This window comes from Prosopis cineraria, unplaced genomic scaffold (genome assembly GCF_029017545.1).
Source record: "Prosopis cineraria cultivar Desert tree isolate PC_DT_omini unplaced genomic scaffold, ASM2901754v1 PC10, whole genome shotgun sequence".
NCBI classification, from domain to species: domain Eukaryota; kingdom Viridiplantae; phylum Streptophyta; class Magnoliopsida; order Fabales; family Fabaceae; genus Prosopis; species Prosopis cineraria.
Window position 1 is genome coordinate 25,965,738 of NW_026555341.1, and position 24,557 is coordinate 25,990,294.

The following is a 24,557-nucleotide window of genomic DNA, read 5'->3' on the forward strand; positions in this document are numbered from 1 at the left end:
CAATCAGGTCTCAAAACTCAAGAAATTGATACCAAAATATAACCTTTCCTAATACCCACTTCATATTAGGAATGGTTAACTTAATCACCACACTAAAAACATTAAACAATAATCAAATACTTTGTTTGAAAAGCTTGGGCCCTAAGAACCATTTTGCAAAATCATCATAATCACAACATGTTCAAACAGTACACGGCAAAAATAAGAGATATGCATTCATATAAACTATTGCATGCCTCCAATTTTGCGATTGAACTGGTTGAACTTCTAGCTCTTATTCCTCTTCAACTACCTATCTAGAAATAGCACTTCTAGCTCGAGTGCCTCTCCTCATAATGTACTATTTTCTCCCCTCTTAAGGATGAAATAAGAAGACAGGGAGCATAGGGAAATAGTTGTGTAATGAACAGGTATAAGTTGCCAATACACTAGAATGAATGAAACAGAGAATACATACCATCAAACAGTCAGAACAATCAGGTCTCAAAACGCAAGAAATTGATACCAAAATATAACTTTCCTATACCCACTTCATATTAGGAATGGTTAACTTAATCACCACACTAAAACATTAAACAATAATCAAATACTTTGTCTGAAAAGCTTGGGCCCTAAGAACCATTTTTGCAAATCATCATAATCACAACATGTTCAAACAGTACACGGCAAAAATAAGGGATATGCATTCATATAAACTATTGCATGCCTCCAAAATAGAGAAATAAGGTTAATTTAGGGGTCATGCACTATGGCAGATAATACTTGCGTTGCAACATGTGGCATTAGCCATACATGCCCAGATCTTCTCTGTGTCATGCATTGTAGCATGAAATGCCATGCACCATGGCACACAGACTAGTTTCAACAGCTGTCATTTAATAGCTCAAATAACAAACTTTTTAATGTGTGCTGTTTTCACATATGATATCTAATCGGAGTAATTCAAGCGCCCACACATGAAGTTAATCTAATAAGCTAACTAATAAGACAGGTTTGGATATAATCTAATGGTCTAATTAAAATTTAGACACTTGGGGTGCAAAACTTTAATTTTTAAAAAAATTTCATGTACCCAAGCGCTCAAATCAATCCCTTAATCTTATCAGACTATTTTAGGCTTGAATCAAGTCTAAAAAGACCTAATACACTTAATTAACCATATTGTAATCATATACACACATATATTCACAATCTGGCCATTTAACACTTATTATTCAATAAAACACAATTTAAGACAATTTTGCCCACCTAACTTTTTTACCATAAAATCACATCTCTAGTTATTCATAACCAGTTCACCACTAAATCGTGGCCCATATAATTTGTTTTTATCATATATTTTTACACATAGGCTAAGATTTACCAAAACTCACCACAATCACAACATTTTACAACTTATATACATTCAAAACATGCATGGATAGTTTTATGGTTTAAACTTAAAAAGAGGATATTCCTCCATTGGAAAAATAGATAAATCCCTAATAAAAGCAATCTTGAGATAAAGAATGCCTTAGAGCGAGGTGAGTTCAATGAGATTGATTAGTAAGGAAAGGACACAAATAGAAGCAATATGTGTCTTAATGATTCCCTAAGGAGAATGAAGTTCAAAAGGAACAACAACAAGCAAGAGACTTAGATATAGAAAGTAGTACACTAGCACGAAATCCATCATTGGCAAAACAATTATTTAGTTATGCCATTTGGGCTTTGGCTTGGTTTCCTCCAATGAATAAAGCTAAAGCTTCCTTGCTCATGCTACTAGGTTGATTATACAACTCAGTTATGCCTACAATTTCTAGTAGGGAGCCATTGATCTATAAGATTTACATAACCATATTGCAGATATGACATTAAGTATTCGAGTAAAATCATAGGGCTTCATTCCCTCAATAATCATTGAATCCGAATCCAAAACTGACTAAACTCCCTTTTAAGCTAACTGCATCGGTTATGTCAACAACAACATATTCTTTAGCAAAGAAAGCACTAACCTAGACTAGATCTCTTCAAACCTCATCAAAAGGAAATCCCGATCCCACATTTGAGAAAGTTTAGCTATGCCCATAGCTCATAACCCTTGGCAACTTATATATATATATAGATACACACACACATAATCATAAGGTTTTAGTTCATTACACAATCTCAAAGATTTTCCATGAAAACAGCACCACTATGTCAGTCCAGACTCTTTCCCCTTTCCTTGATCACTACCTTGACCTGAAAAAATGTAACCATGAGGGTGATATAATATATCTTAATAACAAAATAACTCTCTATTTCAATCATCACATGCAACTATAAATAATTATATCATAATATACATTTAACATAGCATATAATATATGTTTCACTTCAAATCACATCAATAGAAATCATTTCACTACTTTTAAACTATAATCAACATATTTCTCTGCTTTTCACACTACTTTACTAACACATAACATGATCACAACTGGCTGAACCTTCAAATTACCCCCTCAACTTGAAATTATAGGCTCGCCTTAGACCAATATACACTCTCATTAGCCTTAAGCTCACCTTCAGTAATTGAATCACCCAACCAAAAGTGTTCCATCTCACTTCCAAGCTATGATTTTCCCCAATACACACAATGGATGTTGTTGACTCTAACACTGCATACATTGATACTAAGAAGTTCGAATCTCCAACACCCCGCACCTCAATAAGCACTAAGGAGATAATCTCCAATACGTACCTTGAAGGTATTGAGGAGATATAATTTTTTTAACACCACACCCCATCGAGGCACTAAGGAGAATAATGCCATATGGTCTTTTTCTACCTCTCCACATAGGTGAACTCCCACCTCTATGACCATGCTTTCTATACCAATCATAGGTTCCTAATCACTACTATCTATATATACACATATATACATACATATATATATATACACACACATAACTACATAATTTTATATGTTTATTCAATTAAAGTTCATTTTCATTCAACAACCATGCAATGCCACAAAACATGCTCAGTTTTAAATAGTTTCATACATAGATAGCATACTCATACACAGTTATGATAAATAGATAAATAGAGAGAGTTATTTGGTTACCCTCAACCCTTCTGTCACCAGAAAGGTTACCCATGATACTTTCTCAATCACTACTTGCCTCTACATGCCTCTTTTCATACTCTACTCATGAGATATGCCAATCTACACACAATTAGTATTATTAATCAATTGGTTTAATTGACCAAAATTACTTAATTATCAACTATAGCTATAACTAACCATTCATTCCTTTCCATTCATCCATTTTAAGCTAGTTATCACTTGATTACTACTTTATATCACTTCAAACAATCCTATTTCACTTAAACACAATTTCCAACCCTAATTTCCATAGAATTAAGGCCAAATTGAGCTTATGGGTTCAAAGCTCTATTGTTCAACTGTAAACTAGTTACAAAGCTTTAGTTTAACTCCAGAGAACCTTTTTATTATTATGAGGTAAGAAACAAACCCTTAAAATTTTATCGATTTAATTTTGCTATAACTCATACCAAGAAAAATTTGAGTAGAATAGAAGGTAAGGATCATATGAAGCTTACCCTATAAATTAATAAAAATTCCAATGCTCCGAAAACCTTTGCCTAGCCAACCTTGGCTTCCTCTCTTTTCTCTTTCATGTTTTTTTGATGTCCCTTTTAAAACTCACCTTAATTCATGACATAATTCACTTTCTAGTCCATATGCCATGGCGCGTGGCCATAGTGAAGAGAATCCTTAATACTCACACATGCTTCGCCCTAAAATGCAATTCTTTCACCCATTTTTTTCATTCAATATCTTAAAGACTCAAATTATCAATTAATCATCCAAATCTCTAATCACTTACTAACTACCACTTTACCCTTGATTAATAACTAATCATAGGATTAAGAATTTTAGAATGTTACATGGCACATGGCATAAAGCATGATGCTAGTGACTCTGTGCCACATGCCATGGCACATGTAGCACAAGGGTCTATTTTGCCAAATTTAATTATTTGAAATACTTCTCTTAATTGAGTCTCACATGCATAAATGAATTGCTTTTACTGTGTACTATTTCTTTTTGTGAATAGAATATTTTAGAAATGATTTGCACAATTTTTATGTTGGGATCCCAACTTTTCAAAGAAGCATTTCTAAATTGTTTAGTAATATGTGTGGAGGATTGTATGGTAATGTCAGTGAGGGCATTATAAACACCTCTTCAAGCTTCTCCATTTAATAATCATCGTAGTAGGCAAGAAGTAAGCAGATTTAGCCAACCTATCTACTATGACCCCTATAGGATCTTGACCTAATGAAGTCTATGTGAACCCATTATGAAGTCTATTAAGATACTGTCTCATTTCTACTTAGGGATCTCCAATTTCTATAAAAAAAACTAAAAGGCTTCTAATGTTCAATTTTAACCTTTTGATAGGTCAAACATCGAGAAATGAACTTTGTCACACCATGTTTCATACCATGCCACCACCAATAACTCTTCATGTTTTGATACATTTTAGTGGCTCCTGGGTGGATTGTATATTTACTCTAGTATGTCTCTCTCAAGATAGTTTCCTTTATCCTCTTGTCATCAGAAACACATATGCAATCATAGTATGTTACATCATCATCATAAAGCCAAAAGCTTTTGTCTGTTGAAAAGCCCCAAGCCGTATCAAGCTTTCAAATAAAAACTAGGTTATAGTTAAGAGTACACCCTAGGTCATTTTAATCCCATGGAAGCAATCAATAGCAATCAAAACCAATCCAAAGACCATTAGAAGATAATTACATTGGTAAATTCAAGAGACTTTTAGAGTTTAAAATGTTTATAATTTTAGATTTTTTAACTAAGTAACAAAAGAAAAATGATGTAGACTCAACCAAGCATTTAAAGTAGCTCCCTAAGGAATAACTCCACTACTACCATCCTTACCTTCCTAACTTTGATTGAATTCAATTCTTACTCTTCAATTGGCATATGAGGATGCCTAAATGACATTTAAGACTAGGCATAAGTGATTAGACCAATACACAAATACCTTAAGGACACTGTTAATCTATGATCTAACTCTTGAAATTAGCCTTAATTCTTTCCTTGATCATATATAAACACTTTAAAAAAAACAATCAAGATTATGTTATTAACTTGAATTTAAGATATAAATACAAGAGATTGATTAAGACTTTGAAGAATGAATAAAAACATCTTATGTGCACAACCAAGTCAAGAATCAAATATATATCTTTTTCTCCTTTAAATAAGAAATTCAATAGAGATAGGACAACTAAGACCTAGATTGAACCATCAAGATCACAAATCAAAGAATCAAAGAAGATGAGGAGAATCATAAAAGAAAAATGAAATCACTTGACAAAGTTAGTAAAAATCAGTAAAGGCATCATCTCCTTGAAGAGCTTTGAAAAGATCTAGCCTCTCATAATGGTTATCCTCATAATTCATGTAGAAGTTCCTCCTTTAATGGCTTGCATAGCTTCAAACCTAGGTTGAAAAGAGAAAAAATGGTAGTTGGAAGTAAAGAGGATGAGGGAAGATGGAGAGAAAATGAAATGAATTCATATATAATTATGAAGTGAGAGAATGAATAAGTGATGGAAACAATATGATTTGACTAAGTAGCCTAGTGATTCATGCCCCATCCTTCCTACTTAGTATGTGAGGGTGTAAAACAAGTAAAATAGAGTGGGTTCTAGGTGATCAAAGCTATGGACAAATCTGAAATTAGTTAACCAACTTGGTTAGAGAGTTAAATCATTAATATGACCATTAATACAAGCTAGATTAATTTGAGTATATTCATAGCCCTTCTTGGAAGCTTCCATACTTGATCAAAACTCACTAACACTCCTAAAATGATGAGAAGATGGTTTAATGGCTATTTAGTCAAAATCCTTAAGGTTTAGAGTAATTAGAAGCTCTTAGGATCAACTATTGCATGTGTCACTTTAAGTTCTTCTTGCTTTGTAGTTTGTCTTTGTAATCTAGCCTTTTAACCATTTAATTTTTATCCAAATCCTTACTTGTATATGAAATTATAGAAAATTTTAAATCAAAATTCAAAGTCAATTGTAAGATAAAATGTCATTTCCAAGCTCCTAAATTATAAAACATAACAACCTAATATTAATGTTTTTATCTTAGAACATCCTATAACTTACGTCTTTTGATGTCATTATTTTAGGACAACCTATAACTCAAACTTTTCCATTTTACTTAAGAATACAAAAGACACAAAGTACGTTATGTCCCTAAAATTTGAAAATGATCAAAATACCTCTTGGCTAAGAATGAATCCTAATTAATTCAAAAAAAGCCCATAAATGCATAAATATGCAAGAATTAAGTTCCTAAAGATGCAATAATGCAAGAAAATCATCCTAAAATGTATTCAAATAATTCAATATGTCATCTGTACATCTTTAATATCACCTCTAATTTCTAACAAATACTCATCCTTTAATTGAGCCATCTTCAACTCTTTCTAGAATTTGTTGGTGATTATTGTGGCATTAGTGCCAAGCAATGCTATACTTGGCATATCTTGCTGTATGTCTAGGAACTTCTCAAGTAACCTATACTCATTTACCATCACTTGAGCCATATGAATTGTCTTTTACTCAAAGCAAGAATCCCTAATAAATTGGTGGTAATAACTAGCTAATCCTAGGAACTATTAATCTAAATCATAAAAGTTGGTTGTTCCCACTTTAATATTGCATCTACTTTATGAGGGTCAATAGCAATCCCTCTGCAGATATTACATGACCTAAAAATTTCACCTTTCTTAGCCAGAATTCACATTTAGTAAGCTTGGTGTACAGTGTATGCTATTTCAAAATTTACAAAACAATCATCAAATGTTTGGCATGCTCCTCCTCATCTTTAGAGTAAATAAAGATGTCATCTTAACAAATTTATCTAAGTAGGGTCTAAAAAATACAATTCATATAATTCATAAAATAGCTTGTATGTTCATCAAACTAAAACACATTATAAGAAATTCATAATGCCCATACCTAGTTTGGAAAGCCATCTTAGACACATCCTCAATGCATACTCTCAACTTGTGATATCCTAACCTCAAGTTTATCTTTTGATGTGTTGTAAATTATGCACTAGGGCCAATCATTGTACTATAAATATTGTTACTTAATGAATTTCTCTTTGCTATCATATCAATTGCATGTTTACTATGATAACTGTATCCTTGGATGAACTATAGCGATTGTCTTAAATGTCCTTAGTCGATCATCTATGAGGGATCATAGATGAAACAAAACTAGTATGACTTTGATTAATTATAGAGATATAAATTAAGTCATAAGCACTTAAAAAAGTATAAGGTGCTAGACCGACCTGCTATGAGAAATTTTCATGGTACAAGTCATAAACTTATCTCATATGTAACTATATCACTAAGCCCTTTGACATGAGATCATCATAGATTCCGATATAATGACCATTGAACGTTGACCTAGTCAAAATCATCTTTAGCCAGGTGATCATACAGGCTATAATTGAGTTTATGGATATTCATGTAGAGGAATATGAGTGATCAAGATAGAAGTTATCCCTCACATTAATTGAAGGATTACTTACTAGGCTCCCGATAAGTAAGACTGAAAAATTTATGGCCATAGTACAATGGAAAGGGTAAAGGAAAATGACAATTCCATGTCATTTTTCTATTATTATATGTAATGTCCTATCTGACATTACCATGCAACCTTCCACATAATCTTACCAAATCAAAATAAACCATTTTAAAAGTTCTGTTTGAAAGTGTTGTCTGAAAATTTTTGGGATCCCAATAAAGCTTTAGAAAATCTCTAAATTAAAATGATTTCAGTCATACTAAACGATACACAACAGAAGCACTTAACAGACATATGCATACTCATGACAAATCACTTCAAAATAACAAAATTTATGCAAAATATGAGCCATGCACCACAACTCATATGGCACAAAGTCATAACTATCATGCTCTATGCCATGCATCGTGACATGTCGACACATACACCACGACGCACACACCTAATTCTGCTATCAAAAAATATTTTCTGGTGCAACTTCAGACGTGTGTCATTTTCACATCCAATGTCCGATTGAGGTGAATCAAGTTCACACATGAAGCTTGTCTCAAACTCTAACTAATGACAGTGGTTTCATTTCAATTCAATATCTCAGTCAAAAGTTGGATATCTAAGTGTACTTTGACTATTTAATATCAAAATTCAACACTTGAGCATCACTAATTGAAACCACAAGTGGTTGGCCACTTCTAGGGCCTTGACCACATCCAAATGGAAAAAATACATCTAATAGAATAGTTACATAAGCAATGTCACACATATACACACACATTTGACCTATAACACCTATCATACACACTTTTGGGCATATATATATATATAGATATATATATCTCAATCTCATTCATTTCCAAGGCAAAATTTTATGCATACATCACCTATTTATCATTCCCACACATACTTATATCCCTTTACTTGCCAACATTTTCATTTCACCACATACACACACAAAAAGGCTAAAATAGCAAAACTAGTTCACACTTACAACAAAAAAATACATATGCATAAATATAACAACTCCTGTGGCAACTTATATATGCACATAACTACTAATAGACAAGTTCATCACACCATCTTACAATGGATGTTATAGAGAAATCTCTACTCCTAGCCCAATCATTTTCCTTCACATCACCATGATAGGGAAATTAGTTGCTTACCATCAATTAAACTAAAGCTAACCTTAATGCAATATAAGGCCAACCCTAAGTCATCTCCCAATAAATGGTCATAGTCTAATTAAAAGTTATCTAGTGAAATAAATCACCTAAAATTGTAGGAATTTAGTTACCTAATTATCTAAACTAATTACCTAATGTGCAAGTAATTAGAATGCTAATAAGTGAGTGAAATGAACTTTCCTTCTACAAAGTGAAACCTTAGAGATTAGTTAGTTAATTTTTGACTTATTATCTTCTCATGATTAGGCTAAGTTAAGTTTTCCTTTCCTTTTGACTAAAGCTATCATGACTTAAGAAAATTATCTTAAGCTAATTAACCTAATTAGCTAACTTTCTTCAGTCTTAGATTAAAGTACCTAGTTCAATTAACTAATTGGTGAAGAAATTAGCCAAGTGAATCACTCAAAATTGTCCATCAACAACCATGGTTAAACACATATTTTGAGTAACAATAAGATTATGTCAAGCTACTTAACAACACAAACATTAACACCACAAGATCATGCAATATTAATAAAAGTAAATCACTAATTGAAAAACACAAAATTATGTGTTAAACTCATAGTGGCCAAACAGTCATGGCAGCTTAAAGAAGGAAATTAAATGAAACAATCCTTTATCTTTACGTCAAAATCAAATTTAAATTAGAATTTATAAGTTAAGATGATCAAACCCTACTAGATTATAGAATATAACCATCTAGTAAAAAGAGAAGAGGATAGGAAATAAAAGAATTTAGCCAATTTAGAGCTCAAGACTCATTCTCCATCTTCATCTCTCTAGGATTCCACCAAAGAACTTAGCCAATTTTCATCATCTTCAAGAACGCTAGGATAAAAGGTTGTTGGCCAAACTCTATAGCACCTTGGATGAAGAAGAAGAGCTTGGGTCCTTGAGGAAATAGGAGGGGTTGGATGAAAAGTGAGAGTTTTGTAGAGGTTTGGTGGCTAAAAATGGGAGATATGGTGCTGGAAAATGAAGAATATAAGAGAAAAAATAAAAAACACTATGAACAAGTGAGAGAAAATAAATGAGATGAGTGTTAGATCCTAAATGAGGACCGAATGGTGTGAAATTCCTTGTTTCCCATTAGTTGAAAGCTTAATTAAAAAATAAGAAAAGAAATTAAAATGGAAATGGAGCCTTGTCACACTTGTAAGGTGGCAACTTCCTAGTAGTTTGTAGATAATTTCAATGTGTGTGTAATTTTTCATATGTCATCCACATTATTGAACTGATTTAATCCCCCAAATAAATCAGAAATCAGCCCCATGCTCTAGCATTTGATCTCTAGAAGTGTTGACTTCAATTTCCCAATTAATGCACAAGTTGCATGCCACATATGTCACATAAATCATATAATTCAATTAAATAGCATGTGACATAATAAAACTTAATTAATGTCCAGAATTAAATTCATAATTAGAAAAGAGAATTTATTAAAACAATCAAATTTTAGATTGCACACAATTATATAAAAATTTTCACACAAAAAAAACTGAAAACTAGATCAAATTAAGACACTTTAGAAAGTACTGACTTTTTTATTTAATTACTCCCATACTAAAATAAATTTAAAAAATCTAATTTGATCACTCATCAACTAGACATAAAATGCACTTTGTTAATTTTTCTTGTATATTTTCTCAAAATTTCATTTATTGGACCAAAATAACCCCTAGCACACTAAACCTAGAAACTTAGGCAATTTTTCAAATCTAATACAATGAGTACACTTTGAGGTGATAAAACATTAATAAAAAGGTCATAATTGACAAATAAAGGTGTGTAAAAAATGTGTTATATCATGCTACTATCAAAACCTAAAAAATATAGATTACCATAGATGAGATAACAATCTCAATAATCAATATAGCTCATTTAATGCTCATTAACCCGAAGAACTGCATGAAAGTAAACAAAATCAAATCAATAGTTTATATAGAAAATTAATATAATTTTCTTTCTTTCACAAATACATTATTGCACAATATCATTTACATTCACTAGCATGATCATCTATCCACTGATCCTTCAAAGCTCCCAAACACGAAACTATAGGCTCTATTGGACTAATCACTTATTAACCCAAGCATACCTTCAATGGTGGATACACTCGGCTAAAGGTAATCTATCCCACCTTTGGACTATGATTTTCATCATCTCACACACTTTTGATAGAGGCGTTGTTGACCCCTAACTACGCCCTAACGAGCACTGAGAAGTTGCCAGACTGCCCAGATGTCCCATGGTAACAGTTCTAAAGTAATGCTGTACCGGTTGACCTATGGTACCACCTGAATATAATGCTACACTGGATGTCTCATGGTACCAACCTGACCACCGACATATAAAAATATCATTATCCATCATCTTGATTCATGATCCACCATAAATCTAGAAACAAAAAAAAAATTGAATCATGCTATGCCCATCAACATTTACAAGTCAGAGGTGAGGAGTAAGTAAGAAGTTAAAGCTCACTAACTCAAGACACCTCAAAAGATAGAGAAAGCATGAACAGTGGAGAACAAGAGGGAGAAAAATGTTAGATGCAACTTAGCATTGAGTTTTTTTTATTTTTAAATTTTTTTTCTTTTTCTTATTTTTTTTTCATTTGAGTAAGCGGTGCGTAAAAAACTTTGAATGTTTCTTCTTTCCTTTCATAATATTTTGAGTTAAGTAGGACAACACTAACTCGTAAGGGGTCATCCATTTGGTTTAGGGCGTAAATAGTATGGATATAAAAAATCATTTTTATTTGAATTTTTTTTGGTAATTTAACTTGACTTTGTTCCAAGCCAACCAATATTTTCGACTCAAACATTGCACTTGGCCAACAAAGTCTTCTCTATGCATATAGATGGAATAACACAATTGTAAAATCCAATTTTTATTTTTAAGATTTAAATTATATTGGAATGAGATTGTTCTATAGTGAAAATTCAACATGTAATTAATTTAGTAGAGATAATTTATTCAAAAAGGAATTAGACATAATTTTTTAGAATTAGACAAAATTTATTAAATTATGTAAGATTAAGTAAAGACATTTAAAAATAGTGTTTCAATTTACCATATCATAATTATTTAGTTATTAATAATTTATATTTGAACAAAACAAATAAAATGATCCCGGTTTTTTAAATTGATTCTTGAAGAAATTATAATTTATAAATAAATAAATATTTTTTTTACAAAATGTAAAAAGGAAAATGATAAGGGAAAAAGAAAGATGGGAGAATTGCCCAAAATGACTCCACCATCAAATTAATTGCTAAAAAGGAGTTGGGAGAGATTTAGTATCGATGTCCTTCGCTGGCAATAATTACCCAAGGCTAAATGACAAAAGTTCCCTTTTTGATTAAAAAAAAAAGTAAAAGTTGAGCAAGGTCCTTCGACGTCAATATTTTGCACAAGGTTTTTTACTGTTAATATGTTACAACAGTCCTTAATGCCAATAATTTCATGTCAACACTTAATATAAGGTTCTTCAATGTCAACATGTCAATTTGAAATATTAAAAGTAAGAGTCTTCAATCATATGCAATGATTCTTCCATTATATGTATTTGAATTTCAATTATATATAAGAAAATTTTTATTTATTCAAATAACTTCAATTATATTTTGAAAATTGTTAACTTAAATAGACACCACATGTTATTTGAATATCACAAATGCATATTTTGAAATTTTTTTCTTTTTTTATGAAAACACCAAAGGATATTATGAAAATGCAAATAGTTATTCTATTTTTTTTTTCTTTTTTCATGAAAACATAAAAGGATATTCTAAAAACACAAATGGTTACTCTCAAAACTCATATAGATATTTTAAAAATGTACATGGATATTCTAAATACTAGAAGCAGGGGTCTTTAGTCATATGCAATGATTCTTTCACTATATGCATTTGAACTTCAATTATATGCAAGAAAACTTTCATTTATTTGAATAAGAACTTTTGGTATTTCAAAAATTCTTAACTTAGAAGCATTCTGGAATACTACAAGTAAGGATCTGCAGTCATATGCAGCTATTTTTTTCATTATATGCATTTGAACTTCAATTATATGCAAGAAAACATTCACATATTCAAATAACACTTATGCATATTTGAATATCCCTTACTAATTTTCCTTATGGATATCTTTGGAAGCATATGCAACCTTTCTTCAATGATATGTGATGAATATTCAACGAAATGCAAATTTCTTCCATATATTCGAATACCAGTTATGTATATTTGAATATCCCTTATTAATTTCCCTTATGGATTACCTTCAAAATTATATGCAACATGATATTCAAATATCCCTTATTAATTTCCCTTATAGATTACCTTTAAAAGCATATGTAACCTTTCTTCAACAATGTATGACGAATCTTCAACAACATGCAAATTTTTTCCATATATTCGAATATCAATTATTCATATTTGAATATCCCTTATTAATTTCTCTTATGGATTACCTTTGGAAGCATATGCAATTTTTCTTCAACGATATACAATGAATATTCAATGAAATGTAAATTTCTTCCATATATTTGAATATCAATTATGCATATTTGAATATCCCATATTAATTTCCCCTATAGATTACCTTTGAAAGCATATGCAGCCTTTCTTCAATAATACACAACAAATCTTTAATGATATGTAAGTTTTTTTTCATATATTCGAGTATCACTTATAATTATGTTTTGGAAAAAAAAATTTTAGTGATCAAAATTTTACATGAAATGCATCTTATATTCGAATATGCTTTTTGTATATCATGAAAATGAAAATCTTGATATCAAAATTTTACATATAATGCACCTTATATTCAAATATCCATAATGAATATTCAAATATCCCTTTTTAATACAAAACTTGAAGACTGAAAATTTTAGGATATATGGAATGGAAATTTGAATATCCATCCCTTATAAGAAAAATAACACTTGAAGCAAGATTTTGAATTCGAATATTCATTTATCATTTCATGTAATTTGTACAATAATAGTCATAAAGAAGTTAATTTCTATATCTTAAAATATGTATATACATAATCATGTATGCTTTACAAATGGAAACAATTTTATGGACACAACATTTACAAATGACATATCTTAATTATACTCCTAATCTATTTATTTCAACCTCCTCCTTCTCTAGCATTTGGATAAACTAGAATTCAAACTGGATGCCGTTTTGTTGATGCCAAATATCTATAGAAATAAATGTCAAAATATAATAAGGCACTTTTAGTATGCAGGAAATCAATCCAAAATTCTAGTAAGAAGCTCAATTGTCGAGTATAAATTTCAAAGGTCTAAATGCCTGAAGCTAGGGCAAGTCACCCAAGAGTCTAGGGGGAAAAACACAATCAGACCATGAAAATGCCTCGTCACTATTTTCAAAATACTTTAATCCACCGTTACAAATATTTCAGTTAAGATTTTAAAATGTTTTATTATATTAATTAAAATCTGTGGGAAAAAATTAAAATTTAATATGCCCTCATATTCTATTATATTCCCTCTCCTCCAATTTTAAATCTTTTGTATTCTCAAATGCTTTACTATATTTTCATTGGCATTTTATAAAAATAATAAACTCAAGAAACATGAATTATATTAAAATTAATAAAATAAATATAAATTATATTGATTAATTTATCTCTCTTTATATTAAAATTTATTCATACATGTCTGAAATATTATTTTTGTCAACTTATATATTTAAATTTAAAAAATAGAATAAATTAGCTCAATAACCTCAAAAAATAAAGTTCCCATAAATTATAGATGATATTTTTGAATATTTTAAAATATGACCTATTTATAAAATCAATTAGATGTAATTTTTTTTAATCCTCAAAATAAATATATTATTAAAACATAATATATCTCCTGTAATTAATATTTAAATGATTGAATTATGCATTTACAATCGTTCTTTCATTGCAAGGGAAGGAAGTCTCATACTAATGCCGTTCTTCTCTCTCCTTCTCTATTTTTCCTAGGTATATTACAAAGCTAAGATTTGATATTGAAGACTAAACCCCAACATCAAATTTCACATTTTACATTGCGTAGTTGAAGATTCGAATTGAATTTATCCTGTATTATGTTTTCTAAAAGTTGAAGAGTATTATCTATCATCAAATTTTCATCATTTTTATTTATCTAGGTAATATCTTCACTAACTCAATAAATCATTTGTTCATAACCTATTATTTGTTATCATTAATCATGAAATTTTGTTGAATTACTAATAGAAAACACATATTATTCTCTCATTGTTCATGATTTTTATTTTATTATTTTAGATATTTGATTTTTTGTGATAAGCCAAGGTGTCTAAAATTTTTTTACGAACCTAGTTTAATCTATTTTGGCCAAACAATTATGTTATTTTCTTATTTCTAATTTACAATAGTGTATCAGTAATATATAATAGTATATCACTAATATGCTCTTGTAAATCAATATAGTTAGACAATCAATGATGTAGTATTGTATATCAATAATATAAAAAACACATAATCATTTGCTCAAAACGAATCAACACAGTCTACAAAAAATTATGTAGCTTTAGTTCCCCACTAGTGTGCTCCATTCCATCAATGTCTCTCGCCTCACATTTGTCTCTCGCTGTCATGACTGTGGCTTGCTCATATTGCTTTGCTTCTTCCATCTTCAAGTCTGATCTACTTGTTTCTTCCGTCATGATTGTAGCTGGCGTTTGTCTCTCTCATTCGCTTGATTTCTCGCATTTTGAGTTTGTTCTGGTATTTGCAAAAATTAAAGTGTTATAATTTTAAAAAGGCAGCTTTGTAAATTATATATCAACTAAATATTAAAAAAGTAATTTTTTAATGTGAAACAGGATAAGCTATTTCTTTTATATGACCTTATGATATGAGTTATGTATGCAAAAGCTCCAAAAAATTGCTATATAAATAAGATTATATAAATGACTCTTAAATTTATATACTATATAAATAAATTGATTGATATTTAATATTATTTTTGCCAACTTATAATTATCATTTGAAAATTTAAATGACTCTTGAATAACGTTTTTGTTAAAGAGGATTATTTTAATCTAAAATATATGATTTAATAATTCATTAACGATTTGATGAATAAAAATAAAATCTTTAAAATAGAACGTTAGTGTTATGTAAATTTTTATTTTAAAAGAGTTTTATTTAAAGTTTAAAAGTAGAATCTCTCTCTTTCTCTCTCTCTCTGTTTATTTTGAGAGAGTTTTATGTAAAGTTTAAAAGTAGAATCTCTCTCTCTCTCTGTGTCTCTGCGTGCGCGCACCTGTGTGTGTGTGAATTTCATTAATCAAAGTTGTAAGTCAAGCTGTACAGAAACGAAACAAAAGGCAAATTACATCTAAATGCTACAATAGTGTGATCAACTACTGCTCTAAGATTTGCTAAAATGCTATCTACAATGGAAATTTTATAAGTAAAAATATTGCCATTCCATGCATCCCATAATTTCCAACACTGAATAGTAGTGCCAATCTTTCAGGAAACATCAACACGAGGATTCATGAGTGTGTCAGCCACCCAAACATCAATAGTCTTATCATAAAAGTCAGTCTCCATGTCTAAGGGAAGGATCTTTTTCCAAATTGCAGAGGCCAGTTTGAGAACATGATTGATATCTTCTTGAGGACCATTGCAAAGTGCACATTTTGGGTCTAATGTCATCCTCCTACTAAATCTCAGTATTTTGTAAGCCACATGAATGCTCGTGCCTTTGAAAAGGAGCCACATGAATGCTCGTGCCTGCTGGGCCAGAAGAAGTTTCCAAACTTTCCTCCAAATTGGTGCAACATCATTCCACTCAGTTGATTCAGAAACATTATACGCTGACTTTTTACTGAACTTACCATTAGCACTAAGCTGCCAAAAGCAGGATGGTTCATCTTGACTGTTGGTCTCAAGTGTTACTTCTCATTTCCATAAGGACAGAATCTGGCAGGGGATGTTGGAATAAGGAACATTTCCATTGCCTAATCTCATCAACACAGCCAGAAATGGGCCTAAGCAGATCATTGGCTGATACCTTGCACAAGATAAATAACTTAATGGGCCTAAATAACCAATCCAATAACCCGAACAAAATTTGATCCCATTACCATTACCCAGTTTCAATTTGACATGGAACATGATATCTTGCTAAATCTTCGCTAGGTTCCTCCAAAGATTGGAAGATCTCTTCCTGCTGATATCGTTGGGAGCTCTATGCCTCTATCATACAGCCAGTATTTGCCTCTAAGCATTCTCATCCAAAGTAGATTTGGTTCAGAGACAATTTTATAAGCAAGTTTAGCCATAAAAGCTTTGTTTTGAGCCTCCAATTTCAGAAGGCCACAACCACCATTGGCCAAAGGTTACCACAATTCATCCCCTTCCACAAGATTGATGCCTTGATCTTCAGAATAGCCCCAAATAAATTTTTGGATGAATTTCTCAATTTCATTACAGCATGATGAAGGCAGCATTGCGCTCTGCATGGTGTAAAAGGGGGATTGAGGCAAGGACAGACTTGGCAAGAGTAATGCGCCCTGCGATTGACACACAGACTTTTCCAACTAGCAAGCTTCTGATGCACTCTTTTCAGAATATAATGATAAAGTTCTTGAGGTAACTCTTCCATTGATCATTGGAACTCCCAAGTATCTTCCGAGTGAGTTGGTACGTGCAAAACCCAGCTTGAGACATGAATTATTTGCCACACAAGTGTCAACATTTCGAGAGAAACAAATCTGAGTTTTAGATTTGCGGACAACCTGCCCGAAGGAGCTACGAGTTTTGGAATACAAGGGCAATCTCAATAATTAAAGGCCGGTATATTTTACTCTAGTGAAGTCATTTTTTAAAAATATGAAACATCTTAATATTTCAAGTTGTCATTAATAATGTTTTTCAAAAAATAAGAAATACTTAAATTTAACTTGCCCGCTCTTTTTCTCCGACTGAAATGCGGTAAGATGGGAGAAGAAACAAAAACCACAATAAATGAATCCATGGCTTCTTTCCCATATATCTATGCATCGAGTATTTCTAACGATCCTTGAATAGAAAGCAATCACACCCAGAGGTAGGCAGGTGGATGAAAAATTAATAGAAACTATATTTTTAATAGATGAATTCTTCCTATAAAACTCCAAAACAACAACCAAAGTTTCAAAACGTAGAGCCAACTACTATATTTGAAACCAAAATTTAATTTCATTTTTCCTTTCCTTTCTTGGAACCTCCCCTTTTAGAAGGCTTCTGAATTTTTTTCTGAGGTTTCAATTTGCCACCGGTTGCCCGAGCAGCTTTCACTTTCTCACTTCTTTGCTTTTTTTCTTTCTTCATATTGTATGTCTTGACAGCCTAGTTTCCAAAATAACACAATTTAATAGAAAAAAGTAAATCAGAGTTAGAATCGGATACAGAGTTATTAAATGAAGAGAAATTCATGTATAGAATTCATAATGTCACCCATGGTTTATTCAACAAAAAACACCATGTTAGTACCAATTCAATCAAATAAAATCTCGTGTTACTATTTGTAATGACTTTATTTTTGGAATTTCTTTTCCTGTCTTCTCTCTCTCTCTCTCATCATCACTGACAGAATAAACTTGTATTTACTACCATTTAACATGGCATGTTTTTATTGGACAAACCATGAATGACAGGTGTACCAGGTCCGCACAAGAATTTCTTATTAAATGAATAATAAAGCATACCTTGTCAACATTGAGAATTTCATGGGAATGCTTGGAGAAAATCTTGTTCAATACTTTCTCAGTTTGCTCCTTCTCCCGTGATCCAGCCCCTGATCCTTCCACAACTGGCAGGAACTGGACAAAATAAAACAAAGCACAATAATTTGCCATTTCAGTAACATACAAGCTTCAGCACAAAAATATTATTCCCTCCATTCTTATCTATAAGTCACATTTAACTGATTAACATAAATTGAGGTAGTTAGTTAAAATTAGTTTATGTACCCCATTTTCCAAACAAAAAATAAATAAATAAAACATACCCCAATCATACTCATCTCTCTCAATCCCTCCACCATGATTATTCAACAATATCCATACCAATAGTATTATTGGAAAAAAAAAATTAAATTGCTTCATAGATATTTCAAAATGATTTATAAATAAGAACATAAAAAGAACGTAGTCCCTCTGATTTATAAGGCACTCTTGACTACTTCACTGAAACCAAGGAATGACAGGTAATTCATTAAATATGTCTTAAAATGAATAATTTTTCCAACTTTATCCCGTTTCAAATAAGAGAGATACACACTACACAGTATATGATGAGCCATACAATTGAATTTACAGTGAAGGTAAAATTTAAAAATGGTAATAACTAACCCCCTGTGTGCCTTATATTAAGGACCCAATAATCCTTCTGGAAAGTTCCCTATACTAGAGACCGGAGGAAGTAAAACTTATAAATAAGAATGGATGTAGTATCATGCAAGAGGATAAGCAGACAACCTTGCGATATTTGCCATTATGTGGTGCAGCCTTTTCACCCGGCAACTTCTTGTCAAATTTCCCACCACTAGCTGTTGCAGTTGCTGCCAATCCAGCTACACTACCCAGTTCATCCTTGGTGACTTTCTTGAGTGCTGCTTGAGTTCCAGTAATAGGCAAAGCTGTAGCAGCCAGTTGAATATGGCTGCACAGGAAGTAACTCAGTTTCTCAAAAGTCGGAGGATTGGCAAGACAAATAGGATTTAGGGAAGGGGAGGAAAAAGAAATGCATTGAGCAGTAAGTAGTTAAGGTGCCAACAATTAACAGATCTGTAAGATTATCAGTTTAGAGCTGATAGTATCAGGTTACCTGCTAGAAAGATAACCTGAATTTTACTATAGCAAACTATATAGCCAAGATGAGAAACAGAATTTTATCATAGAAACGAATATAAGTGGGATACTGCCAATGAGGCATAAAATAGAAGATGTATGCAGCAACTACTATGTTTTCCCCCAAATGAAGAGTCCTGAATTTCTGTGCTATTAACACCTCAACTGGTTGAAAGTTTAGAGAAAAACCTTGGTAAAGCACCAACTTTGGCAGCTTGTTTCAAGTTCTTGAGCCTATTGCTTTCCTGTTTTTCAATTCTTTTCTTCTTATTTTCTTTTCTTTTGGCAAAGGGATCTTCGTTTGGATCTGCAAAATGTTAAGATCTAAATCAGTAATAGCAGCAAGCACACGCATGAGCAAGCATGTATAATTAGACATATGAAAATAAGATAATAGTAGGGCATCAATTATAAGGTTTAAAAATAGAAGTGAATAAGATATTTAAATCATGTTAATCAATGTTTTGGGAAACATATATCAACTTAGCAAATATCAAACTATGCAAGAAGTTTGATTTATACTTGAGAATACGTAATAGACCACCCTCAAAAAGGGTCGTAGGAACTCTAATGGCTGGCTGGACCAAAAAACTAAAAAACAGGTCAGCAGTCAAGTCTGATCTATCATTAAGATTATGACACTATTAAAATGAACATAATTTATGATATAGGCATATAGCTCAACTAATTGATACCTAACTCTTTAATTTGCTTTAATGGATGTAAATTCAGTGTTTGTCGTAAGAGGGGAAGTGGGGAACTCTCCTACAGCTTAGTGCATTTACACATAGCCAGCACTGTTATACACTGCTCATTAGTGTTGAGCAGCAACTTAAGCTTGATTGGGAGTCTTGAGGAGACAGGAGACTGGAATGGGCTCATCAATCATATTGAGGTCAAATGGGGTGGAGGAGATAACTCATCCATCAAGACTGAATGAAAAGATGATAATTCAACACTACCCACTGTTTAGACATTACAATGTCATCAATGGTGTGACGTGGATTCGACAAGGGAAATTCACTATGCTCCCCTTCTGATGCTAAATCTTCCAAACCAAATCAGCATGTGTTGAGGGTTTTCAGAAAAAGGGAAATGAACAGATAGATAGAGAGAGAACTCAATCCATTCCGACCCTGAGATGGGGGATCTTAAAATTGTGATGTAGGATAGGTGAAAATGGCCTTCAAACCATCCTAACCCATCCCATCCATTCAACTATCAAAAATTGGGATCTCAGCCTATGCCAGTAAGTCCATCCCACCAATTAAGCCCCTTAGTTCCTTTAATGTAAGATTAAAAAAATTAATAAGATGTGTTGCTCTACACAACACCTAACTTTCAGTCATGGACCTTAATGTGTGCCAAAAAACATGTTATATTAACAATCAGGCAGTACTTATTGATCCAGTGTCATCAAAGCTCTTGACGAAACAAGAGCACAACAACATATAGTTAAGAAATTGCAATAAATTCCAATTCTAAATATTGTTATGCATAATTTATGATATTAAGTAATTACATAACACCAAAAAAACACAAAACCTATGCTAACATATATTAACATCATATTTATTTAATGTTCCATTAAAATTGATACATAAAAATAATAAGTGAACATATAATTATTCACTAAACCCTATGCAGTCAAAGGTCATAATGAAAGATGGCTTATGAAAATAACTGTTTGTGATCAAAACAGAAGTCAAGTTTCAGCTGGGGAAAAAAGACAATTAGTTTGACAGAAGTTAGTAGGGGAAGAAATTCAGAGTGACTTAGCTTAAATAACACTTTCTATTTATTATATTGGAGTAAAATAACCTAGAAATGATCAGTAGCAAGCAATGTAATAATGTATTACTTCGTAATTAAAAAAACCTAAGCTCAAACCACAGAAAAATGTCCTATGATTTACCACTTAAACTGTCATAATGTCTATTCCACTAACAGTTCTGATCTAATGATTTATCATTTTATCTATAGTGCTCTGATTCCAATTATTTCCAAATTATTTATTCTTGAGTGTCAAACCGTTCTTTCTCATGTTTGTCATGTCTTTCCTGAAATTAAAACTATTACTCTAATACATAGATTGGTGCCAAATAGCAAAGTGAAAACAGTGCCCACTTGTATTTGACCATGAAGTGACTATATAGTTAGAGTGATTTACATGACACCTCCAACATAAAAGAAAAAATAGTTACCATCATTTGGTTTTGCCTCAATAATAGGTATAGCCCCTTCATCTTTTGCATGATCATATCCAAATCTGCGCTTCCAGGTTCCAGACTGCTCATCATATAAAATCTTGTCTTTTTTACGCTTCTTTATGCCTGTACAGCAACATAATACAATTTACTTTTTAAGATAAGGAAATAACAAGGCCCAATTTCACTACATCAAAGCATGATAGCTCAATTTAACAACAATGTATTAAAGTTCTCTATCACATAAATATCTTGTAATTTGTTTGAGACGTATGTGGGATGACTGACCTTTCTTTTGGGCAAATAGTTCCCATTTTGTTGGAGGCTTTGGCCCTGGGAGCTGGAAACATCATAACACTTCATGAGCAAAAAAATGTTTTTGCTAGCAATACAAAACCAAAAAACACAATAACAGAGTCATGGAATCTAATTAAAGATAAACAATACCTGGTTGATTCATTCCACCATGAAGTTTTATTTCCTCTACTTAAGCTCCTTTCATTACTTCTTTAAAACAAGATCAGTTTTACACAATTTATATAGAAGTACATAGTTTTATGAAAATTGTTGAACAAGGCCTCTTAATAATATTCCCAAAAGTTTGGTTAATAATAGAGTATAATAGCGTCGTACCATCCATATAACCAACCTCACCTAATGGGATAAGGCTTTGTTGTTGTTGTACATGAAAATATACTTCTAAACTAATGAATTAAATACAACAAAGACAGAAAGAATAGATTATCTGATTCTTTCTTGTCTGGATATAGTTCAACACAATTACTCATAGAACCAATTTTAATAAGGTAATCTTGTTGCTTCAAAGCAATGCTAGATGTCACAAAAGTCAATACATAAAAATGCATTGTCTGAAGAGTGACTACAAAAATTTTCTAGAGAACATTCAGCAAATCCATCTACTCTGCATGCTAGGAAAAGTTAACTTTCCTCGCAGTGAAAAATTGCAATTCATCACAGATAAAGATTGGAACTGTGAAGCTTTCGGGCTAAATGTGCACATGAACATATGATTTACGTCTGATTGCAGAAAGCTACATTATTAAGAAAAAGAACTTCTATGTTGGAATATGAAGTAAAAGAACAAACATGCTTCTCTCTAGGCAATCGCGTCACTGGTGGTGGTAGCTTCACAAGCGGTCCATCTACATCTTCTGTGGATGGCAAATGGAAGAGACTATCTGTAATAGCTTGAACTAACTCAGTGCCCTTTTGCAGACATTCCTTCACCAGCTCCTCCCTGCGTTCATTGAATATAATAAGGTTCAACAAAGGCAATAAGTAATGAGCCTCCTTGTCATATGCCAATAAGAAGTAGGAACCACGAGAAGGAAATACAAACAATGTAATAATAAAGAAGATAAGAAGAAAAACGAGTGATCGCCCATCAGAACTGACTAGTAGGCCAGTTAAAATCTATAAACTATTACGACGTAGACTCACTGTTTCGTTACAAACCTTCAAACCAAGGCATCTTTCGACGAATTATAAATTGATAAGCAGTAAACATATTGAAGTTTAATTACTTTCGCCTCTCCACATGAAATCCCGAGTTCCCTACAGTTCACTCAATTTTGCAATTCTTCCCTGCGCTCCAGTATGACGCTCTGCCTAATTATGTTTATGATTGCATTTTTTTTTTCAATCAACAAAGGAAAGTAACAAAGAAGCTGGGGGGGGTCCGAACAGTAAGCGTCAAACAATCAACCACTAATGAAGACAACGAAAAAAAGAAAACTAACTATAAAGTTTTTTTAAAAAAGAAAAAAAAAAGAAAAAGCGCACAGCGTTCCCCGTTAAAAAACAAATTGAGAAAAAAAAGGGGGGACTTGCAAGGATTAGATCAAGAGAAAACAAGAACAGTGGTACAAATTAACAGAACCTGGAAGAAGGCTGAGAAGAGAAGCTATGGTTAGGGTTAAACGCCATGAGGTGACCAAGGTCAACTTGAAAATGACTCTGAACCTCCATCTCCACCAGCAGGACCACGCACAACGTGAAGAGGGAAAGACTCAACGAAACAAATCAAGGAACGAAGAGCAAGAGATCGCTAATGTACAAGAGCTATGGTCAGAAACAAAGGATAGAGTGAACGGCAGCTAAGAGCAAGAGTGATGCCGTGACCGTGACGGACTGATAAGGGACGATGAAGGTGAAGCCGAAGGCGAAAACTGAAGGGTGAAGAGAGATGAATGATATCGAAGATAAAGGGAGAAGACTGAAGTCCGAATAGGTGAGTGACGGTGAAGCCGTGAAGAACTGAATGTCTGAATGTGAAGACTGAAGCGACAGCGTTAGGGAAGCAAGGAGATTTAGGGTTGTTTTTTAGTAAATAAAAATAAAAAATATATACATGCTAGCTTAATAAAATGGAGCCCAATAGGGCTATTCCGTTTAATCTTGATTTGCAATTGTAGAGTCCTATATACAACTTCAGGCCCAGCTCTCTTAAATCTAGACCATTTAAAATAAATTTAAATAGTTAGCTTATCAAAATTTTTAATATTAAATTTAAATCATTTAATTTAAATTTATATTGTTGATTGCTCCTGCAAGTGTATCGAATTACAATAATAAATTACTAAAAATATTTTAAGTATCGAACCTACAAAGAAGTA

General features: G+C 32.1%; 1 protein-coding gene across 1 annotated transcript; it reads right to left on the reverse strand.

The window, feature by feature from the left end:
• Positions 1 to 17,846: 17,846 nt before the first annotated feature.
• Positions 17,847 to 24,238, reverse strand: LOC129322970 (ribosome biogenesis regulatory protein homolog). The gene is made up of 8 exons (XM_054969450.1): positions 23,822 to 24,238; positions 23,029 to 23,179; positions 22,210 to 22,261; positions 21,919 to 22,047; positions 19,904 to 20,021; positions 19,343 to 19,526; positions 18,572 to 18,685; positions 17,847 to 18,212 (listed from the first exon to the last, which is right to left on the reverse strand). The coding sequence occupies exons 1-8, from the start codon at positions 23,908 to 23,910 to the stop codon at positions 18,063 to 18,065; spliced, it is 987 nt and encodes a 328-aa protein (XP_054825425.1). The 5' UTR covers positions 23,911 to 24,238; the 3' UTR covers positions 17,847 to 18,062.
• Between the last annotated feature and the right edge of the window lie 319 nt (positions 24,239 to 24,557).